This window comes from Thunnus albacares, chromosome 15 (assembly GCF_914725855.1).
Source record: "Thunnus albacares chromosome 15, fThuAlb1.1, whole genome shotgun sequence".
In the NCBI taxonomy this organism is placed as follows: Eukaryota; Metazoa; Chordata; class Actinopteri; order Scombriformes; family Scombridae; genus Thunnus; species Thunnus albacares.
Window position 1 is genome coordinate 23,014,747 of NC_058120.1, and position 20,461 is coordinate 23,035,207.

The 20,461-nt window shown below is 41.3% G+C and overlaps 1 protein-coding gene across 6 annotated transcripts in view; it reads left to right on the plus strand.

Annotated features, from left to right (window-relative positions):
• The window catches only part of actn1 (actinin, alpha 1), a 58,409-nt gene that overhangs the window by 12,067 nt on the left and 25,881 nt on the right, over positions 1 to 20,461 (plus strand). For all 6 annotated transcript variants that reach the window (XR_006407272.1, XM_044373998.1, XM_044374001.1 and 3 more), the window contains exons 2-4: positions 14,625 to 14,739; positions 15,472 to 15,591; positions 20,074 to 20,160. Coding sequence is in view for 5 of the 6 variants with exons in the window: in XM_044373998.1 (XP_044229933.1) it covers positions 14,625 to 14,739; positions 15,472 to 15,591; positions 20,074 to 20,160 (322 nt within the window). In the remaining variant the exon portion in view is untranslated. The remainder of the gene's footprint in view (positions 1 to 14,624; positions 14,740 to 15,471; positions 15,592 to 20,073; positions 20,161 to 20,461) is intronic.

Below are 20,461 nucleotides of genomic sequence, written 5' to 3' on the forward strand. Positions count from 1 at the left end.
CAATGAGCACAACACCAAACCTATTTTAATCTCTAAACAAATCCGAGATGTGGGCTATTGATTTCAAGGTCTGGATCAAGGCTGATGTTTACACGCGCCGATCCAAACCCAGAGCGCAATTATACATGTAAATATGGCGAGGGGTATTAACCGTAGAAGAGATAAAGTTACTTTAGGTGCACATATTCAAATCAATGACTTGTGTCAGCTTTTATTATATGGCTGTTTTGAAAAGGTAACTTATGGACTGCATTTACTGAAACTGAAGTATTTTGGGCAGCCATAGGGCCGTTTCATTGCATGTTTTCTAGCAGGAAGAAGTAATATCCTATTCCACGATATGTCTATAAAGCAGTGAGCAGTATATAACAGGTGCAGCTCGGTTTCTCCTCCACTGCGTGTCATAAATACATTACTCTGAAGTTATGGTCAGCGCAAGTCATGAGGCAATAGTCATGAATACATCACATATCAAGGTTTCAGTTTATAAAGTACCTGGACTTTTTTTTAAAAATCCTTGTGTCTCCTGAAAGTCGCTTTCATTTCAGCTTTAGCTGAACTTTGCTGAACTGAAAATGTTACCGCTTCTCTCTTTGACTCACATGTGGAACTGATAACTTTTCTGTGTTTGGTTCGCAGAAGGATCCCACGTATAAACAATACTGAGGCCAAAGCACATTAGCATATCAGCATCTAGGTTGACTTAGCAAAATGATACGTTCTGAAACAAGAAACCGTGTGTGAACGTTTTTATATGTTCTATAATAAAAGTAGATCTGCTAATATTTTCATCCAATATAAATATAGATGATTAAAAATGACAGATATGTCATATGAGATGCAAAGTTCATTCTTGACCTTGGACACAATAATATGTAATAATAATAATAATAGAGCTTTCTCTTATATCTGGACATTTCAATCATATCACATGATCTTCATCAGCAGATTTGGGTTTTCCCAGTTGTCAAGGAATTTCAGATGTTCAAATTTATTTTATTTTATTTTTTTTTAGCACTTTTAAGGACTCTTGTCCATGTTAGCTCCTAAATTAGGGCAAACTCCATCTGATGATGATGATAATTTGATATGAAAGCTCCAGAACAGCTACTAAATGGACCTAATGGTGTGATTGCTTTCTCAGCATTTATTTTTCACTTTTGTTTTACCACATACTGCCTGCATTCGAATCCATTTTTTCAACTTTGATGAATGATCCAAAATATGACATACCACTTCTAAACCAGTAGCAGCTGACTGAGATCTTTCAAAACAGCTTAGTTGGTTGTTTTTGTGTTATCAGTTATTATCAGAATGAAACAGAATTTAAAGCAATGGGAAGCAGAAGTCAGAAACAGATATTATGAGTCATACATTTGGATGAGGTAATAGCTACTTTGGATACAGTACATTGGTTGACCATAATTCCATCCATATGTAACACAATGACAGAATGTGTGACTATTTCGGTCATGGGTTTCATATACTTTCTGTAGTAAAACATCTAAAAGCAAAAATCTTATCAGATGGGGGTCCATGGTCTAATTGTCTGTGTCAGTTTAAAGGTCCTTGACATGAAAACATTTGGGAACCACTGCGTTAAAGGAACGATGATACACTCTGAGGTGTCCTGATGTTAAAAAAATAATGAACATGGTACTGAATAAATATTGTTTGTGCAGCAGCAGTCGATCAAGTAATGCGGTAGCGTCCAGACAAGCTACATTTTCCCAAGAGGAGCGATTTCTGCTGCAGACTGAAATAAAACTGCTGAGGATCAGTACGTGACGCCACCGCCATACACGGACCTGTATGCGTTATTTTTTTTCCCACCCGCATTCTGGGGAGACCCACCCTAACCAATCTAAACAACCTAACCAATCTAACCAACCTAACTAACCTAATCAATGAAGGCAACGAGTACTAGCCTAGTACATATTGAAATTTATTTAGATAATAGCTACTAGTACAGAGTGGGCCTAATAAAGGTGCAGCTTTTTAAACTGCCAATCCTATAAAATACAATAATAATGATGTTAACAATAATAATAATAGATTAAAAGATATAAAAATAGCTTTGATGTAGCAATCTACTTTCGCCATGTTGCTGTAGCTTAGCTTGCTACATTTCTCTGGTTGATAGCGTCAATGCAGTGGAGCTTCATCAAATGAAGTAACTGGTAGCTTAGCTCACTACACTTTCCAAGTAGCACGCCCAACACTATTGTGCAGATATAAAATGTGTTTTCATGAAACAGAAAGTGTCTTTGTTTTCACACTTAATAACAGAAAACGTTGCATTCAGGGCAGTGTGGTGTATTGAAATGCAACACTGATGTACAATGGCCTTAACAGGACACATACAGTACAGTAAATGTATTGAAAGCTTTCTTTGTTCGAGTGCAGTAAAGCTCCGCCCAGCTCAGCATTTCTCTGAGTCAGGTGACGGTCAGCAGTGAAAAAACGCTGCTCCGGCACAAAGCTGCACCAGGACCGAGCCGCACACTTCCCAGCACACGAGTGCGAGGCAAACCGAGTTCGAGCTGACTCATGACTACTGTGTTATGGCTCGGGTGAAGCGGGCCACTGTACTTCCCATCACACTGTTTAGATTGGCGTCTGACTGTTGTCAGAGAGCACCGACAGCTCAGTCATGACTCAGGAGTTGTGGCAGCGCTGAGTTGCTGTAATAACATGTTTACTCCTGTTGAACTCAAAGAAATTCCTTTTCTCTTTGCCGTGCAACCATGCAGATCTCTGTCCACCTTCAAATAAAGCTCTCTTGTAAATGTATTCATAAAGTATAGAGTCTTACTTTGGCTAGAATTTACAAACATACACCAGGATAATATTATTCAAATAACACCTTAGATATGTGCAGATACTGTGTCGTTTTTACCTGCATTTTCTTCCGTGTTTGTTTAACATAAAACCAAGCAGTATGTTCAGTCTGGAGACATACTGTCCGGAGAACAGGATTCTCTACAGACTGGCCTTTGTGCAGTGGGACACTCTTGCTTTGACTCAGTGAAGCGGGAGGATACATGTCCACGCTGGGCTTTTCAATGACTTGTGAATGACTTGCTCAGCATGGCTGCTTTGATGCCTGGGCTCTATTTGAATAGCATCTGCACATGGATTTGCATCCAATTTGTGTGCTGTGAGATCAGCAGAAGTGCTGCTGTCAGGACATGGACACATTTGTTTTTGTCCTCACCAAATATGGAGGCTTTAAGGAAGAGATGTAACAATGATGAGGCAGACTCTCTTTCTTATGTGTCTTAAAAAGCCTTCACAACTTCTTCAGATGAATGAATGGATCTGAGAGTACGACGGTATGTTGATCCAGCAGCAGAAGTTAAAATTGATTCTAGTCCTCCACCGAACCAAACATTTAAATTCGATTACAATCCGTAAACGTGACGTCTGTGTGAGCCGTAGAGGAAATTACACGGCGAACTCTTCACCGTCACAGACGTTTTTGAGGTTGTAAACTTGTGTTGCGTGGGGTGTGTGTGAACGTACGTGTGCACGCTGACATGTTGGATCTCAACGAGAGCTCGGGGAGCCGCGGACGTGGGTTTTTATGAGCTTTGACGCAGCCAAGCTGTTTGTTTGTGGGTCTCCAGGCTTTTTTTTTGTGGTTGCTACGGCAACCGCCCAGTGTTAGGTGCTCTGCGGCATTTTCACAGACGAGCCACTCTTTGTGAAATGAACTCGGCTGAGGAAAGAGCTATTACAACACTTTGACTTCACATCGTAACACACACACACACACACACACATGAATATGCATCAGAACCGCTTTGGGTCACAAGAGAGTAAATATCAGTGGACTGGTCACAATAGCTGCTATTCTTTGTCAATCTGCACTTTTTGGCTGGCTCATTGCACCGTCAGCATGTGCAGGAACAGAGGAGTGTGTGTGCATGCATGTGTGCAAGCGTGTTGAAGTGTATTTGCTTGCGTCCACAGTATACTGTGAGCGTCTGCAGAATGCATTTGTGCACCAACCGTATGCAGCATATTTTTTTTTGTTGTTGTTGTTGTTGTTGTTGCGTTCACGCTCCAGGGTGCATTTGCTTACACGCACTCACCCTCGCGCACACGTGTGTGCTGAAGCAGCAGCCGAGGCGACAGATAAGTGTAATGAGATGACCGTGCTGAGTCGACAGTTTAGCAGTAACAGCCTGTTTGAGTGCCCGTTTGGATGGATGCTGCACCTGAGAGACTGTCGCACTCCATCATGGCTGCAAGCTGGAGGAAAGAATACTTCCTCTTCTCTGGCTGCTTCGGGACAGTGTGTGTGTGTGTGTGTGTGTGTGTGTGTGAGAGAGAGAGAGAGAGAGAGAGAGAGAGAGAGAGAGAGAGGTCTGAACTGAGATGAAAAAAGGGTGTGAAGAGAGAAAAGCAACATTAACTAGCTTCATCAATCTAAAAAATAATTTTTTATGACAGTGCCGTTATACTGCACAGAAATTATGGATGTTTTGTGTATCTTTTCATGCATATTTAATTCTAATTCAGCATGACAGATCTGATATCTTTGGAAACTTGTGATCATGACTAGAATACAAAATAAAGGTTTGTGGGTTTGAATAATTCAGGAGTTTGTAATTACAGATGTAGAAAAAAAAAGTCTGAGGGGTTGAAGTGAAGTGTAAGTATTTCATAACAATGTAGAGGTTGAAGACCTGAGTATCACACTTAAATAGAGCTGGGTATACTTAAATAGTTTTTGAGAACTGACCGAATTGTGTCCATAGCATAGAGTACAGAAAATCAGATCCTTTAGTTTGGCATATTTTGTTAAATTTAAAAAAAAGGATTTAGACATGGACTTATTCCCCAAATTAAGGTATCAAAAGAGGTGTTGTTTTGATATCACTACCAAAATTCAGGTATCATGTTGGCAACTATATTGTGAAATTTCAAACAATTCCTGTAAAAATGATTTTCACACTTTTTTTTCGTCCAAATTCGAGGTGGAGATAAGAGCGAGTGGTAAAGAGAGGTTGAGACTGATAGAAAAAGAGAAAGAAAGTGAGAGAAAGGTCCAGCTGAGCAACTCTCGAGGGCAAAATGAGGGAAGCTGGAGGGCCACAGAACTGGGATTATACTGGCAAGTGTCGACTCAACAAATCGGACCAGCTGCAGGCAGGAAGTCCATATCAGCCTCCTCTTCGCACACACACACACACACACACACACACACACACACACACACACACACACACAGACACAGACACATCTGCCTGGCAGCCTCAGCTGAGCCTCGTTTGGTGTTTTTGGAGTCAGAGAAGTGTGTGTGTGTGTGTGTGTATGAGGGGGAGTCAGGCAGTATCCCCCAGTGAGCTTTAGAGGAAGGAGACAGAGGGGGATGAATGAATGAATGAACCTTTGACCCTCTCAGCGCACTCCCCTTGCTAGTTGGCAGGCCCCCAGACCCCCATCCTTCCTCTGTTAGGGAGAGAGAGAGCGTACACACGGCTGTAGCTGCGACAGAGAGGCAGAGATTTCCCCTTCATCTCTCCACCAGGTTCAGCAGGCAGAAAAGGTCATATTGTTCCTGTCCGTGACCCACTGCGAGCAGGATGGATGGAGCAGCGGAGCTTTTTATTCGGAGGCGTCGTGCTGTTCGTACCGAAGGTGTAAATGTCTCCATGTTGGGGCGCCGCTGTGGATGTCAGTCGATCTCTTTCTGCGTGTTTGTCTGACTCTTTCGGTCAGAAGTTATGAGAAAAATAACAAAAACCGTGGGTGACAAAAAAATGCCCTCAGCCATAAACATGACACTTTTCATAGTCTAGTTCATCGCTTCATTGTTGTCACTCCTCAATGCTACTTCTGTTCGCTGTGGGCAACAGTAGGTGATTTGTAGGAGCCTCTTTCCAGCATATTTTTGGAAATAGCAGCGTTTTCTCATCTAAAATAACAGAGTACACAGCCAGAAACGGCAGAAAATATCAGTTTTTGTCCCCTGCTGCCACCCACTATGATGGCATAGTATGTTAAAAGTGGCACTGTAAGGAAAATTAAATTATTGTGTGTGTCCTTACAAAATAGTTAGCTTGGTTATGAAGTGACTATTTGCACTCTCTGCTGCAAGTAACACAGTTCATGTAGGAGACATATTTGTATCTTTGTGCAGATCATGCCACCATGTCTCTTTTGTAGAGCAGTTTATACTCTGGTTCCTCAATTTTCGACTCAAAAGTCATAACTGTCAAGATGTTATGTAATTGGTCAACGACATAAATTCACATGCCAGAGTTCACCAAAGTTGAACTCTACATGAAAGCTCTGTGTGGATTCACTGAGAATCCACTGCCTGCAACAACCCCAAAAACTGTGTGGTCCTCATTCAAACTGAGTGCTTACTGGCCAATAAAAAGTGCAAATATATTTTTGAGAGCTTAGTAACTTGCTCTAAAAAAGACAGTAATGCTCATCAATCATGTCTTTTCAATTCAGCTTTCGCCCCCCTCTCTCTATAATCTACCGACCCATGTCTCTCTCTGTCCTCCAATCTGTCTTCACTTGTCTTCATCATCTCCGTCTCTGGGCATATACAGTAGTTGCTTCTCTCTCTCTCTGCCATCAGGTTTTTTTCCAGACTTTGCATCATGTTTCTCTGCTCTCTCTCTCTCTCTCTCTCTCTCTCTCTCTCTCTCTCTCGCCTCCCACTTATCTGCTGAGATGGAGCTTGTGTTCGAGTCTCTCTGCTGTGCCAGATGCACGGAGCCACAGCGCAGCAGTCTGTAGAGAGTCCAGACAGCAGCTTGGCCCGTCCAGCACGTCCACTCTGACCGCTGTGTTTCACTCTGGCATTCAGAATGAAGGGTTTGGCTCTTTTTTCAAAAACCCTGCTGTGCCTCCTCACCGAAGGCAGCAGAAACCTGAGTCTTCTTCTGTTATGCTCTGCCAGATTCTCAGTGTCAATTCTGATTGACCTCTCAATTCTATTTTTTTGGATGACGGGTCATTTTTTGGGCATCAGCAACACAGTCAAGCGGTTGGAAGTGTTGCCTCACAGAAAGAAGGTCCTGGGTTCGAACCAAGGCCGTCCCAGGTCCTCTTTTCTCTGTGTGCAGTTTGCATGTTCTCCTCGTGTTTCTGCCGGGTGGCCGCTGGCACTGGCAAAAAGAGCTGGAGTCGGTCCCCGGGCGCTGCACTGCGGCTACCCACTGCTGCTAGTGTACAAGATGGATCAAACACAGAGGAAAAAATTAGTTTCACAATAAAAGAATCGTAATTTTAATTTTTATTTTAGGATGTAGCCTATACCAGCGCTGTCAAAAACGCACAGGAGAGCAGCACGAATCTTTTAACACCTGTGCTTCTCCTGCTCGTTTTGAAGTTTTTTGTTTATGTTTCGTGCCTTTTCGACCAAATTTAGGCTTCTCCTGGAATACCGATCACATTCTGCAGTATCTGATTGTGACTCAGCCGAACTACTGCAGGTGTCAAAGTTGCAGCAACTTTTTTCAAACAAGTTGCATGTCGGTTGATCACAAATACCACATTCATGAAACAGCCGTGACTTTGCTAATATTTTGCTGTTAAACACAGGATCTGTGCAGATTTAAAGGTGGTGTTTTTTTCTATTTTGCAACAAATCGGTATGACTTCTATGAATCTATGATGATTTTCTCTGGAAGTTAAAAGTCATTTGGTGAATTTAACAAGCTTGTTTGCTCGGTCACTAAAGGGACAATAAGCAAACACAGTTTATTCAAGAGACGTATTGTATTCCTCTCTATTCGTCTTTTGTGAAGTTGTTAAACTCCAGTAGAACAGGGTTGAATAAATTTGGATGGTTCAAGACAGCTAATAAGTTACAATAGCTTCCTTTATTTTTGACTGTCTGTTTCCTCAAAGGTCAGCACTGTGGAAACTGCCTGTTATTGGTCAACGCCATGAATGTGTGTGAGAAAGTTCACCAAAGTTGAACTCCATGTGGAAGACTTACCTCACCACTGTGAGCAAATCTACATAGTGCAGCAATTCTATTCAAATGAACTGATTTTGTTATGAGAAGTTTTTAATGCCGGTATGACAGAGCCTTTTCCTGTTCGCCATAAAACTCCATCTTAAAAACAAGGAGGACATGACCAGAATGCTGCAGTTTAGATCTGGAAAGTCTAAGTAACGGAAATGAATGACAAAAGTTCTCCCTTTCCTTACCATCTATCATTGAAGAGCCCTTCAGCACTCCTCCGCTCCTCCACAGCTGTCCCTCCAGGGTGCCATTTTAAATCAGAACACGCTCTCGGTGAACTCGTCTGGTTAAACGCGATGCCCTAATCCATCACACATCAGGAAATAATCTGGAAGTCTGCGATGTAGGAAGGTGCTGTAGCTGTTAGCAGCTCTGTTTTCCTGGCACGAGAAACTCTTTCCACCAGCAATTTCTGGCCCCCACGAGCCTGAGAGGGAGACGAAAGCAGCAGAAATAGACTTAACAGGAGAGAAACGTTTACCTCCCCGGGATTCACAGAGGCCCAGATCCCCCTCAACTCATCCAGACAGTATTCATTTGCACTACAGCTCAAGCTGTGGGTGCCGTTACAGTTTTTTTGTGCTGTGGATTTGATTATAAAAGAGAAATAGTTTTCCCCCTTTTCAACCTCGTCACAGCTCCTTTCTCCCGCTTTGTTAAGACGCTGGAAAGATATTTTTCAAGATGTTTTTCTTGCAATTTATCTGCCCATTTCTGGGGTTTCATCGGGACATGAGAGGCCCTCAGTACCCTGAGTTGGAGACTCGGGCTTGAGAAACTGGCCGCGGTGTTGAAAACCGCCTTCCTGTGTGAGACGCTCTGCCAGCAATATCTGCCTTTCCTCTAGCCGTTAAACTTGTCTGCCTGCCTGTGTGTTCGGATATGGCAGCGGCTCGCACTCATGAGCTGGCTTGTTTCAGTAAAAGTATTGTACTAATATGGAACTGGCAGAGACGCAGGAAATATTTTCCTAACTGAGGTTGATTAATGGAATGGAGGGGAGGAGAGAGAGAGAGAGAGAGGGGGGACGAGGGGGAGACTGGGAGCAGAGTGAGAGGTGGGGAAAGTTACAGGAGCGAGGAGAGATAGCGGGTTTTTAAAAAATGTGGTCAATGTGTCACAAGTTTGAAGGCTCATGACGCTGCGTCCATCATCTCCTCAGACATTTTATTCAAATCATGTGGTTCAGTCAAAGAGGTTTAGAAAGGTAAACCTCTCCAAAAAAAAACAATCCCGACTCAATGTCCACTTACTAGCTTTCTCTTTCAACCACACATTACATGGCCTTCATCAGCGGATGAAGTTGAGTTTGCTCATTTGTCACGTAGGCGTATACGTTTGTGTTGGCTCATAAGTTATGCATTAAAGTTCATTCTTAACCTTAGAAAGGTTTGACAAAACAATTCCAACTCAAAGTCTGCTTACCAGCTTTTTCTGGAGCTTTCAGCTGTATCACATGGTCCTCATTGGTCTTCATCATGAAAGTATTTCCCTGGTCGAGAATGAATTCATATGCCAACACAGACAACGAGTCCTAGAAGTGCTAAACTGTAGATGAAATTATAACAGCTACTCATGTCAAAAAAAATCCATCTCCATGACAACAGAGCAAACGTCATCTGCTGATGAAGGCCATGTAATATGGTTAAAAAACTAGTAAGTGAATGATGTGTTGGGATGTATTACTCAATCAGCTAATTGTTTCAGCACAGTAATTACACAAAACTTCTTTCACAAATGTTTTCTCAACCTCTCTGACAGCACATGATCTGCATTAAATTTGTAAAATCATAATGGGAACAATAACCTATTACACAATACCATGTGATAGAGTTGAAAGCTCTGGGAGAAAGCCAGTAAGTGAGTTAGGATCGTTTTATCAAACTACTCTGTAAATGGTCAAGAATGAACTGGATTGCATAAGTCTTTTGATAATCGTTTATGTAAATTTTCAAGCAAAAATGCCAAATAATGTTGGTTCCAGCTTCTCATATCTCAGGATTTCCAGCTTTTCTCTGTTTTATATTATTATAAATGAAATACTTTAGTGTTTTGGATTGTTAATTAGACAAAATCAGCAAACAAAAACATCACCTTTGGCTCTGAAGAACTGTGGCAGACATTTTCACAATTTTCTAACAATTTCCTGACTACACAACAGGATGAATCAATTAATTGAAAAGACGGAAGAAAAAAAAAAAGATAATGAAAATAAATGTTGCAGCCAGTAACGATCAGTCTGAAAACGGAGTAACGCATTCTGGTGATTAGACTCATAGTTTTTTACCTTCCTTTTCTTTTATGTACAATCACACCGCTGACTATAGTACGTAGGTTTACTCGATAGAGCTGAGCTGTGCGTTCAGTGGTTGCCATGGGAAAAATGTTGTGCGTAATGACGCTGACTGGCAACTTTCCCTGAAGTTGATGCGGAGCAGATTCCTCCCGCTCTTGACCCCTGTTGTTTTTACAGCTCGCCTCAGTTCTGGGAGGCTGAGACGTGAGAGAGGAGGCAGGCAGACGAGAGGGAGGGTGGCGGGGAGGAGGGCCCTCAAAATTTACGACCCCTCTGTTGTTCCCCACAGACGCAGTCGTGCTCTCGCTAAGCTCCGTTTACACGACATGTTGTGCCGAAGCTGAAGCAGACAGTGTTTAAGCCGCAAGTAATGAGAATGATTTTCACTGACTGTTAGTTGATGAGCAGGAATTGGTCCTGTGGACTCTGGTGCAGACATGTTAACAGCTTAGAGATTCACAGCACATATTGTACGAGGACAACACGATCACACATAAGAGTGCACACAGATCATATGAGACACTTTATACACAGCAAAATACTGTATGTATCAGTCTACATGTATAAAATAAACAGCCGGCAAGCTTTTCTGATACTGAAAACAATGACTGTTTGCCATGTAGATTGCATTTCAGGGAATATTTAATTGTTTTGTGCTTATTCCTGTGGGTAACAGGGCAAATATAGGTCAGTTATTGGTGAGTAAGATCTATGTAGCACAGTTTTGATAGTCAGTCCTTTCATAGTGCCAGTTAAAGTTTAAAAGAGCCGTCGCTTCCTCTGAGACCTGCCATTTTGCACCGACTTTTCAACAATTATACCCAGAGGAATCTTCACTAAAAGCAGCACAGGGACGACTTTCTCTACCAACAGCAGCCTCAGTAAATTATAGAGAAACGTAGCAACGAGAAATCTGGAGAAAAAAAAAACTCTCTTGAGCTTACAGTTGTTCTCTCCAACAATATGACCAGCAGAGGAATGCATCAAGTTTGCACCAGTTTTTGTGTCTGGAGTTTGTCAAAAAGTGATTCTTGGGAGTTTAAGAGATTCAAAAGTGATACAGAAGTCGATGAAGCCGGCTGGAAGCTGGATGCAACAAAAAAGTAAATTGCAACATACAGTATATCAAATAAGCTCTTCAACACAATGATGATTGATGTTATGAGTGGTATCTGATGATGATATGTGAGGGCGAAGTGTGTTTATAATGATGCTACTCATCCCGCCTCCTCCTCTGACTGTACTTTGGTGCTTCACAGGGGGAAAACCCAACACCTGCAATTTTAACCGGAGCGATAGCAACAGAAGGAAAACACAACTCTCAGAGGACGTGTTTCACCGTTAGCTCCTTCAGTAGTCCGCCACAACAATTAATTATGTTGTGCTGAGTTTCCGATCTTTCACAAAGCCAATGCACAGCAGTCATGTCACTTTATATCCCAAGAGCCAGCCAATAGCCACCATAGTACGTCATTGTTGCTTTAGACAACAGCATCCAAATGATCAATCATCAGCGGGTTGATGGCTTTGGCTGTTTTTAACGAAAATATTGACATATTGTCGTCAGATTTTATCAGTTGTAGAAAGCTTTCTAACTAAGGTAATGTTAGATTCATGAATTGGTCAAAAACTCAGACCTCTTCTGACTTTTTAATGTTTCCAGCTGTGTTGTTTTAGAGCAAGGCTGCGTGTCCCAGGCAAAAAGTCAACGTCCTCAAAAATCTATGATCCATGAAGAAAAATTTGATACCTGCTCATATTTTCAAACTTTTATCATTATGAGAGAAAAGGCTTTTTGGATGAGGACTAAACAAAGTCTCGCTATCTTTGGTTAAAGCTGCTGGCCTTTCAAATCCAATAATAAAATTAACTCTGATAACATCCTTTTTTTTGTATTACTCATACTTTTTGTGGTCAGAATACGTCATTTATAGGTTTTTGTGAGAATAGAATGACCGCAGGTTTTCATTTTGATACGGTATCTAACTCCCTGCCACTGTGATCAGTGGAGCAGTAACTCAGTGTCATGCCCTGTGAAGAGCCCCCTGAACACCTGAAGGGCCTGGGAGTGTTGACCATAAAGCAGCCAGCGGGTCATGTGACGGTGCAGGTGGCTGCCAGGCTGGACTGTGCGCTGCTGCCAAACTCCACAGTGACCCGGAGAGTTAGAGGAGCTGCAGGAGGGCCGGCTAATTCTTGTCAGGAGGAGGCCCGTCGCCCAGCCCAGAGCAGCCAAACGTACCCTCCTTCCAGCACATTTAACAAGCTAACATTCCTTCTGTGAACTTTTAGTCGTTTTCACAACTGTGCTCTTTGCGGGTTGACTTAAAGCCTTTTGACATTTTCATCTGTCTGTTCCTGTTAAAGCTGCACAAAGCAAGAGTTTTAAGTGTAAATGCGCTCATTTTATCTACTTAAAACATATTACCCGAAGCTCTCCCGCCTTGTTTGCCCAAATAAAATTATGGTATTAAGTGGTGTAAGCCTGTACGCGCACAAAGGACTCACTTGTGAATTCTTCCAAGAGCTGGACTCTTTTATGTCTCTCATCTCTTTATCCTTTGTTGTAGATGTGAAGAGTGTGCTGTTGAAATTTCATTTCAGTGAATTATAGTTCAAAAATATCAGTCACCTCTTGCTGCCATTTGGAGTTGTCAGCATGCAAAATTGCCTCATAGCACTAAATTTTCTTCCCGTTGTCTGTTGGAGGCATTTTTGATTAATGAAGTTGTGGGAAAGTGAACCAAAAAAAGGGAAGGGAGAGAAGACGGACTGGCATTTGTCAAAAATGACTTCCTGGACTAAAAAATCCCCACAAGACTGTGAGAACCTGAACCTGCAGAGCCAGCAAGACACCCTCATCTTAACACTTAAGTTGAATTATATTCATGTCAGTTGCTGACACCACAGATCTGCTTTAACAGTTTAAGGTCTTTGGCAAGCTTCTAAAGACACTATTGATTAGGATTGACGAAATATACAAGTTCCTATTGGTACTTGACTTAAATCAAGAGTAACTTTGCAGGACTACAGTATCTTACGGGCAGAGGGCGTGTGCCTGCCAGTTGCACATAAATCTATATGGAGATAAAACACCATATAATCTGTGCTTTTCCCTCCGCATCTTCTACAGTATCCGCAGAGTTTCCTTTGGCTTTTTCATTGGCTGGAACTCCTGGCATGTGGCGGCCACACATCAGAAAGCGGGCTCTTCCACACTCAAGTTTATTGATAGCCATGTAAACCTCATGCCACTCCATTTTAAGAGTGATCTCATCGCAGAAGTTCCAAGAGTGCTCTGCACCAGCTTGCCAGTGACTTTTAAATGGCTTTTGTTCCTCGGCACTGGAAGGCAGGCCAGTGAAAGACAGTGCTGGCTTTCATAAACGTCTGGCTTTGCTCCTGCAGGTCCTCCTTCGGATCTCTGGTGGAAACATGGTGCCTGATGTTTGGGCCCTGGGTGTAATTAACCCGGGAACTCATAAAGAGGCGTTCACAGTGGGGTGCACGGCGAGCCCACTGCTCATGCCAGCTCCTGTTGGGCGGCTGAGATCTTTCCCCAGATGTTTTCCATTAGCGTGTTTGCATGCCAGCGATGCCAGAGAATCCGAGGCCTGCTACACCTACTGTATACATGTACAGTATTCAATGCTCCAGTGTGCTGTGGCTCCATGGAGAAAGTGCGTTTTAGTATCACAGGGAAAGGTACTTGTGAAGGGGTTGGAGTAGCAGTACCAGTCAAAAGTTTGGACACACCTTTCCAAAGTGTCCAAACTTTTGACTGGTAGTGTACGTGAATAAACCAACACATTCATCAGTCAACAGATTGCCACTGAAATTTCATTTTCAAGGGTCTGATCTTACACTTTATTGGTCTATGTAGGAAAATTCTCTCACCCTTCTACTTAAAGGTCGGAGGTCATGTTCAGCTGCAGACCAAAAACCTGTTTTGCCCACAGACACATGAGGCAGAGATTTTTCCAACGTGGGAGGCTTAAATCTGTATCTTCCAGTTGTAAAAAAAAAACCAACACTCTTCATACACCAATCCACTGCCCTCATGTTTAACTCAAATATAATTCTGTATTGCTGTTAACCTTGCTGGGTTCATGCACTGGACTGGTGCCATTGTCAACAGATTGTAAAATAGTGTGAATTTAACAACTTTGCAATATTAACTAACATAAATGGACTCTGGTGGCACCTCGGTGGCTCATATGTATCCAGAGCTGGAATCATGGCCTGCTGGCTCCTGCAGACACGTACAGTTTTTGCACTGCAGTGGATCACACGTCTATTTTTTCTTTCTTTCTTCCATCTCTGTAGACATTTACAGCTTGGTGTAACTCTCACCTGAGGAAAGCAGGCACGCAGATTGAGAACATCGAGGAGGACTTCCGGGACGGATTGAAACTCATGCTGCTGCTGGAGGTCATCTCAGGTAAAAAAAAAAAAAAAAAAAAGAGCTCTTTACCCAAACAGATTAACTGAGTGAAAGCAATTTGCATGGACAGCATTGGATCAGTATCAGCTATAAACCAGCGAGAAATATCATGTGATATTGAAAACGTTTTATTAGTTTTGAGTGTAGCTGCACTCCAAAAGACTAATTGTGGTTGCTCGGGGCACTGGTTTTCCTATTTTATGTATATTTGCAGAAACAGTGGTTGAAGAAATATTCAGATCTGGTAGTTAAATGAAAGTTGAAATACACCAAGTTAAAGTCCTCAAACTCTCACTACTACCATCAAGTAAGAATACAGATGTATTATCAGCAAAATATATGTATGTAATGTAACTATGCAGCAGAACGACTCATGGCAGAATCATATGATATATTATAATGTTTTTGGGTAGTTTAATCTGTAACAGTGCATCATATTTAAATAACTTAGGTTATGTTTTGTATGTAAAATCTTGTAACTTCAGCTGTCAGATACTGCACTCTAGTAAAAAGTGGAATATTTCCCTCTGAAATGTTACGAGGTATAAGTGTTATGTAGCATGGAAATGCTTAACTTAAGTTCAAGTACCTCAAAATTGTACTCTAACACTGTACTTGAGTAAAAGTACTTAATTATTGTACTTAGTTATTCATTTTAAATGTGAGAGAAGCTGCTAGACGTACCTATCGTCCTCCTCTAACTGTCTGGGGATTTCTTTTCTCTTTTAGGCGAACGCTTGGCCAAACCAGAGAGAGGCAAGATGAGAGTCCACAAGATCTCCAACGTTAACAAAGCGCTCGACTTCATCGCCAGCAAAGGAGTGAAGCTGGTGTCTATCGGTGCAGAGGGTGAGTGAGGTCGCAGCTCCGGTCTCACTGCGACGTTTCTGTTTGAAGATGAAGGTCACACATTTTCCACAAAGTCACCTGACCTTCTCTAAGTTTGTCTACATCTCAGTTTGTGACGTATTGATTTTACTTAGGCCATCAGCCAAATCAATAGCTACTATTCTGTTGTAAATAGTTGATGCGGTCTGTGGCCTTCTCTGTCTCTTGTTACCATGGCAGTGCTGCTGGCTGCTGTGCAGTTTAATGAGATCCTTATTCCAGAGTGTTCCGGCGGAGGTTGTGCTTTGCAGTGCATTTTCTGAGAGTGGATCTTAGGATCAGCAATCCCCTCAGGGGCTGAGGCTGCTCATTGTTCAGCACAAATAACTTGGGGATGTCCGTCCACCTCCCAACGGAGAGTAAACAAGTCTTTAGTAGAGTAAACACTCCACTCTCTCTCTCTCTCTGTCTCACTATCTATCTATCTATCTTCCTCTCTCACAACCTCACACACACCCCTCTGGCGTTTTCTGGAAATGACAAAGTAGCAAACACACGTTGCAATAAACAGATATTACAAGGAGTTCTCAAAATATTTAAAGTTACTTGAAGGGTCAGCTCACTCAAATTATACAATTTTTTCTATTTACACCTCGTAGCATCTAGCCATGCAGATAGTTTCGGTTTTATTTTGCTCAGGTTTTGAAATATCCGCCTCTGAGATTTGGAGAGATGGAAATGTATTTGTGCTGCTCAAAGCATTTAAAAATGACATCTGAAAAACTCAACAACAACACGTCTTTCCAGAAACACTGTAATAGTTACTCTGGATAATCCACACAGCTCACTGTCAACACTTCTCACTGGAACTACTTTCTACCAAAGAAGTAGTCCTAAATGAAAACAGTTTTCAGTGAAGTCTGTGGATTATTCAGAGAAACAAAGACATTGTTTCTGAGAGAAAAAAAATGCTGTTTAGATTCTCAGATGTCTTTTTTCAGTGGTATGAAGAGCACATACAAAATGTTATTCACCTCAGTCGTAAAAGCACCAGAGGCAGATATCTGAAAAAGTCAAAAACCAGAACTCTCTGCATGGACAGACACAACTAGGGGTAAGTGAGAAAATGTGTTATTTTGGTGAATTGACCCTTTAAAAAACATGAACCTTTGTAAATTAGTCAAATCCAGGTCAAACACACAGGGGATCTGACTCTCCCAAGGGCCCGGCCCCGTACATTACGTCCCACCACAGCACCACTAATAGGTTGATCCTCTGACCCATCCGACCCCGGGTGTTTAGTCCCTCTACTCTTTCAATCTGTAGCTTTTTCCGTGTCAGTCACTGTCAGACACGAGGATGTTAAAAATAAGTTTTGTAGATGTACAACCCAGAGGTGCTTCGCAAAATCAGCTGATTTAGTGCATAATCCTGATACGTCTCCATAAATTTGGATCGATCAAATAATGATTTCACATATTTTTACGTCTACAGTACCTGCTCGCTCTTGTCTCTGGGGGTAAACACACTGCAAAACTCTCTCTTATCAACTCATTTTTGTCTATTATTGAGTCCTAACATATGATATGTTCTTACAACAAGTGAAAAATCTGCCAGTGTTCATGTCAGAAGTTTGGCTTCCTCTGTTCAATTAAAAAAAAGTAAAAAAAACAACAAAAAAAAGACATGTCTATATCCCTCAATGGATGTCTCATTTTGGTATTAATACCGAAACTCAGGTTGGCTATAGTATCAAAACATTTTAAACAATAACTGTCCTTAAATGTAATAGAAGTCAGAGTAAGAGGAACTTTAAAAAAATCACAAAATTACACTTCATTTTGAGGCTGTAACAGTTATTTTGATTCATCTGTGCCAATTATATTCTTGATTAATCAATTAATCATTTGGTCTATAAATGTCAGAAAACAGTGAAATCACGACTTCTCAGAGCCCAGTCTGAAACCAAAGATACTCAGTTTACTATCTTAACCTTAGATTAGATGAAAAGATGGTGCTATTAATTTCTTTTGTTAATTGACAAATGATTCAAAAAGCCAATTAATCATTTCTGCTCTTTTTCATTCAAAAAAACTGAAACATATCAATATAATCTGACTGCACTGACAGGTTTCACTGGTTTGAAGAAAACAAGACTCCTCGGTTCAATAAAGGACAAAAATTGCTTAGTAAGAAGGAGGTTTTCTTGCAGGAGGCCGGAGTAAAAGCGTCTAAGCCAGACCAGCATTCCAGACAGATTAGCTGCCTGGAATCCCCTCCTGGTCGAGCGGCCCTGCGGCCCAGATCCCTGCTAGCCGTTGTGGTGGTGGGATGAGACTAGTTGAAGGCTCAGCTCCGTCTCATCGGGGGGGGGGGGTTGTTGTGGATAAGGGATGAAGGAGGGGGGGTGCAGTTTCAAATGGAATTAACAGGATTTGTGTTCCTCCCCCCATGTTGATCAGTCATGTTCATTAGAGCTAATCTGAACACGTATCTGCATGTGTCAGCCCAAACCACCGAACCCCCCCCCCCCCCTTCTTAATTCAATCCGAGCCGTCTTTCACCCCGCGTTACATGTCCAGACATCTGACTGACATCTCACAGTGCCAAGTTTGTCCGTCACAGTCGAGCGGCTCTGGAGCTGCCATGCCCCTGCGCCTTATTGGATTAGAGGGAGAAACGAATGATTATTGAAGGCGGGCAAACAGGGTGACCCGTTGTAGCGGATTTTCATTATCGACAACACAGAGAGGACCGGACAGAGGCAGTTCATTCACAGCCTTTAACTGCAGGCGCACAGTTGATTGACAGCTTAACAGGTCCGGGCTCAAATTCATCACACATGTCATTCATGAAGGCGCCGAGTACTGACAGCTTCGGTTTCCCTCCTGGTGTGGAGACTCATGCTGCTGGAGTTATAGTGTCGGATCCACAGATTATTTGGTCTCTAAATCTTAATCTGTGAAGCTCATGAGAAGCTGTTCATAAATACATGATAAAAATTTTGAAATACATGGTTGAATTTTTCAAAAAGAGGATTTTTTATCCATCAGTTTCCTTTTCATGTGCTCTTTCCAAAAGTTAAAAATAGCCTCTAATATTGTGTATCTTCTTATTCTTTCTTTGACTCTTACACATCTAGTTTTTGACAGTTTGTAATAATTTTCCCCCCCATCTGTTTATTCTTGTCAAGGCATAGAATAAACAGTCACAGTGTCAAGTGGCTACATCATTTGTAATTGCCAATATAGTCATCACCACTATAATACAATAACAAACATAACAGCTAACAAAACACACAGTTAAGAAAAGAGGAAGATTATACAGGAGTAAAGCAGAGCACAGTGAATTAAGAGGAGGGAGGAAAAGCAAAAACAAACAAACAGTGAGTCGGGGTCATTCATATCAAATAATCATCCAAATTAATAGACATTAGACAATCATGAGACAGTTTGTAATAGTTAATATCTAATACTTAAAAGTTGCTGTACTACTGTACATGTTGTTACCGTAGTTACCGTACATATTACATTTATCTTAGTTTATCTTACTTATTTATATATAATACACTGTGGTGTTTTTTATAAGTATATTGTAATACCACTATATTGTTTTGGACTGTTATCAGTATTACAGGATGTCATTAGTATTCATTTCATAATCATTTAATCATCATTATTGTTTATATGTAACATTATAAGGATTTAATTCCTATGTGCCATAATGTTATTGGATGTTAAGAGTATTAACTGAGTGTTTTACTATCTCGTCATAATGAATGAGGATTTATTCAAGATAATCTGTAGCCTAATTATGACCACCAGCATAGAGTGACTGGAAAACCGCTACCCCATCAATACAATATCACATGTTTCTGTCAACAACAGGTCAGTAGGCACTGATTTGTTTTCTGCAGGTCAATCATGGTTGAAACTAGGCTTCGGTTGAAAAGAGAAAGTTTTTTCAGTGTGAAGCAGGTCTAAACTGCACATAATTATAATATAGTGAATGAAATGTTGTTGAAGCAATAGTTATATGTAACCTAGATGCCTGAAAACTTTCTGTAGAACATCTGTAGATCACCTGTAGATTTCATCTGCAAATTAACAAATCAGTGCGAACAAATAAACAGATTAACAACTATGTGTGTGAGAAAACTACGGTGATAATAGTAGCATTAGCTCAGGGAACATCTGATGTGGGGTCCACGTTAAACACAGGATTCAAAATGCCGTTCTAACAGTTTAATTGCAATCAAAGATGAATGAACGGAAATATTACAAATCAGAACACTGGCAGTAAACAGAATTGAATAAATGAAGTAAATTAGGTTCTCATGCTAACTTACATCATTAATTCAGTTATTGTCAGGCCTCATGAAACATAGGAATCTATAATGCAATAAAAAAAACTAAATAAAACATTTAAACAAATCTAGTGTGGCTGCTAAACATGCAACATGTAAAATGTAGCCTAAATGTTATTGCTTTGCCCTTTCTGCAGAGATTGTAGACGGCAACGCTAAGATGACCCTGGGAATGATCTGGACCATAATCCTCCGCTTCGCCATCCAAGACATTTCTGTGGAAGGTACTGTGTGTGTGTGTGTGTGTGTGTGTGTGTGTGTGTGTGTGTGTGTGTGTGTGTGTGTGTGTGTATGTGTGTGTGTGTGTGTGGGAACACTTCCACACGCTTCTTTATTCATTCGCTGTATTGAAAAGAACTCCTGCTCACTGTCTTCATTTGCAATTGAAAACACTTTTCATTGACACAGTGTCTCAGCATTAGGACCTTTGTCACACATCGGACCGATCTTAAAAAACAAACAAACCGCACAATACCAGATATAGACTTGAGCTAATGCATGTTAATCTGAATATGAATGCTTACA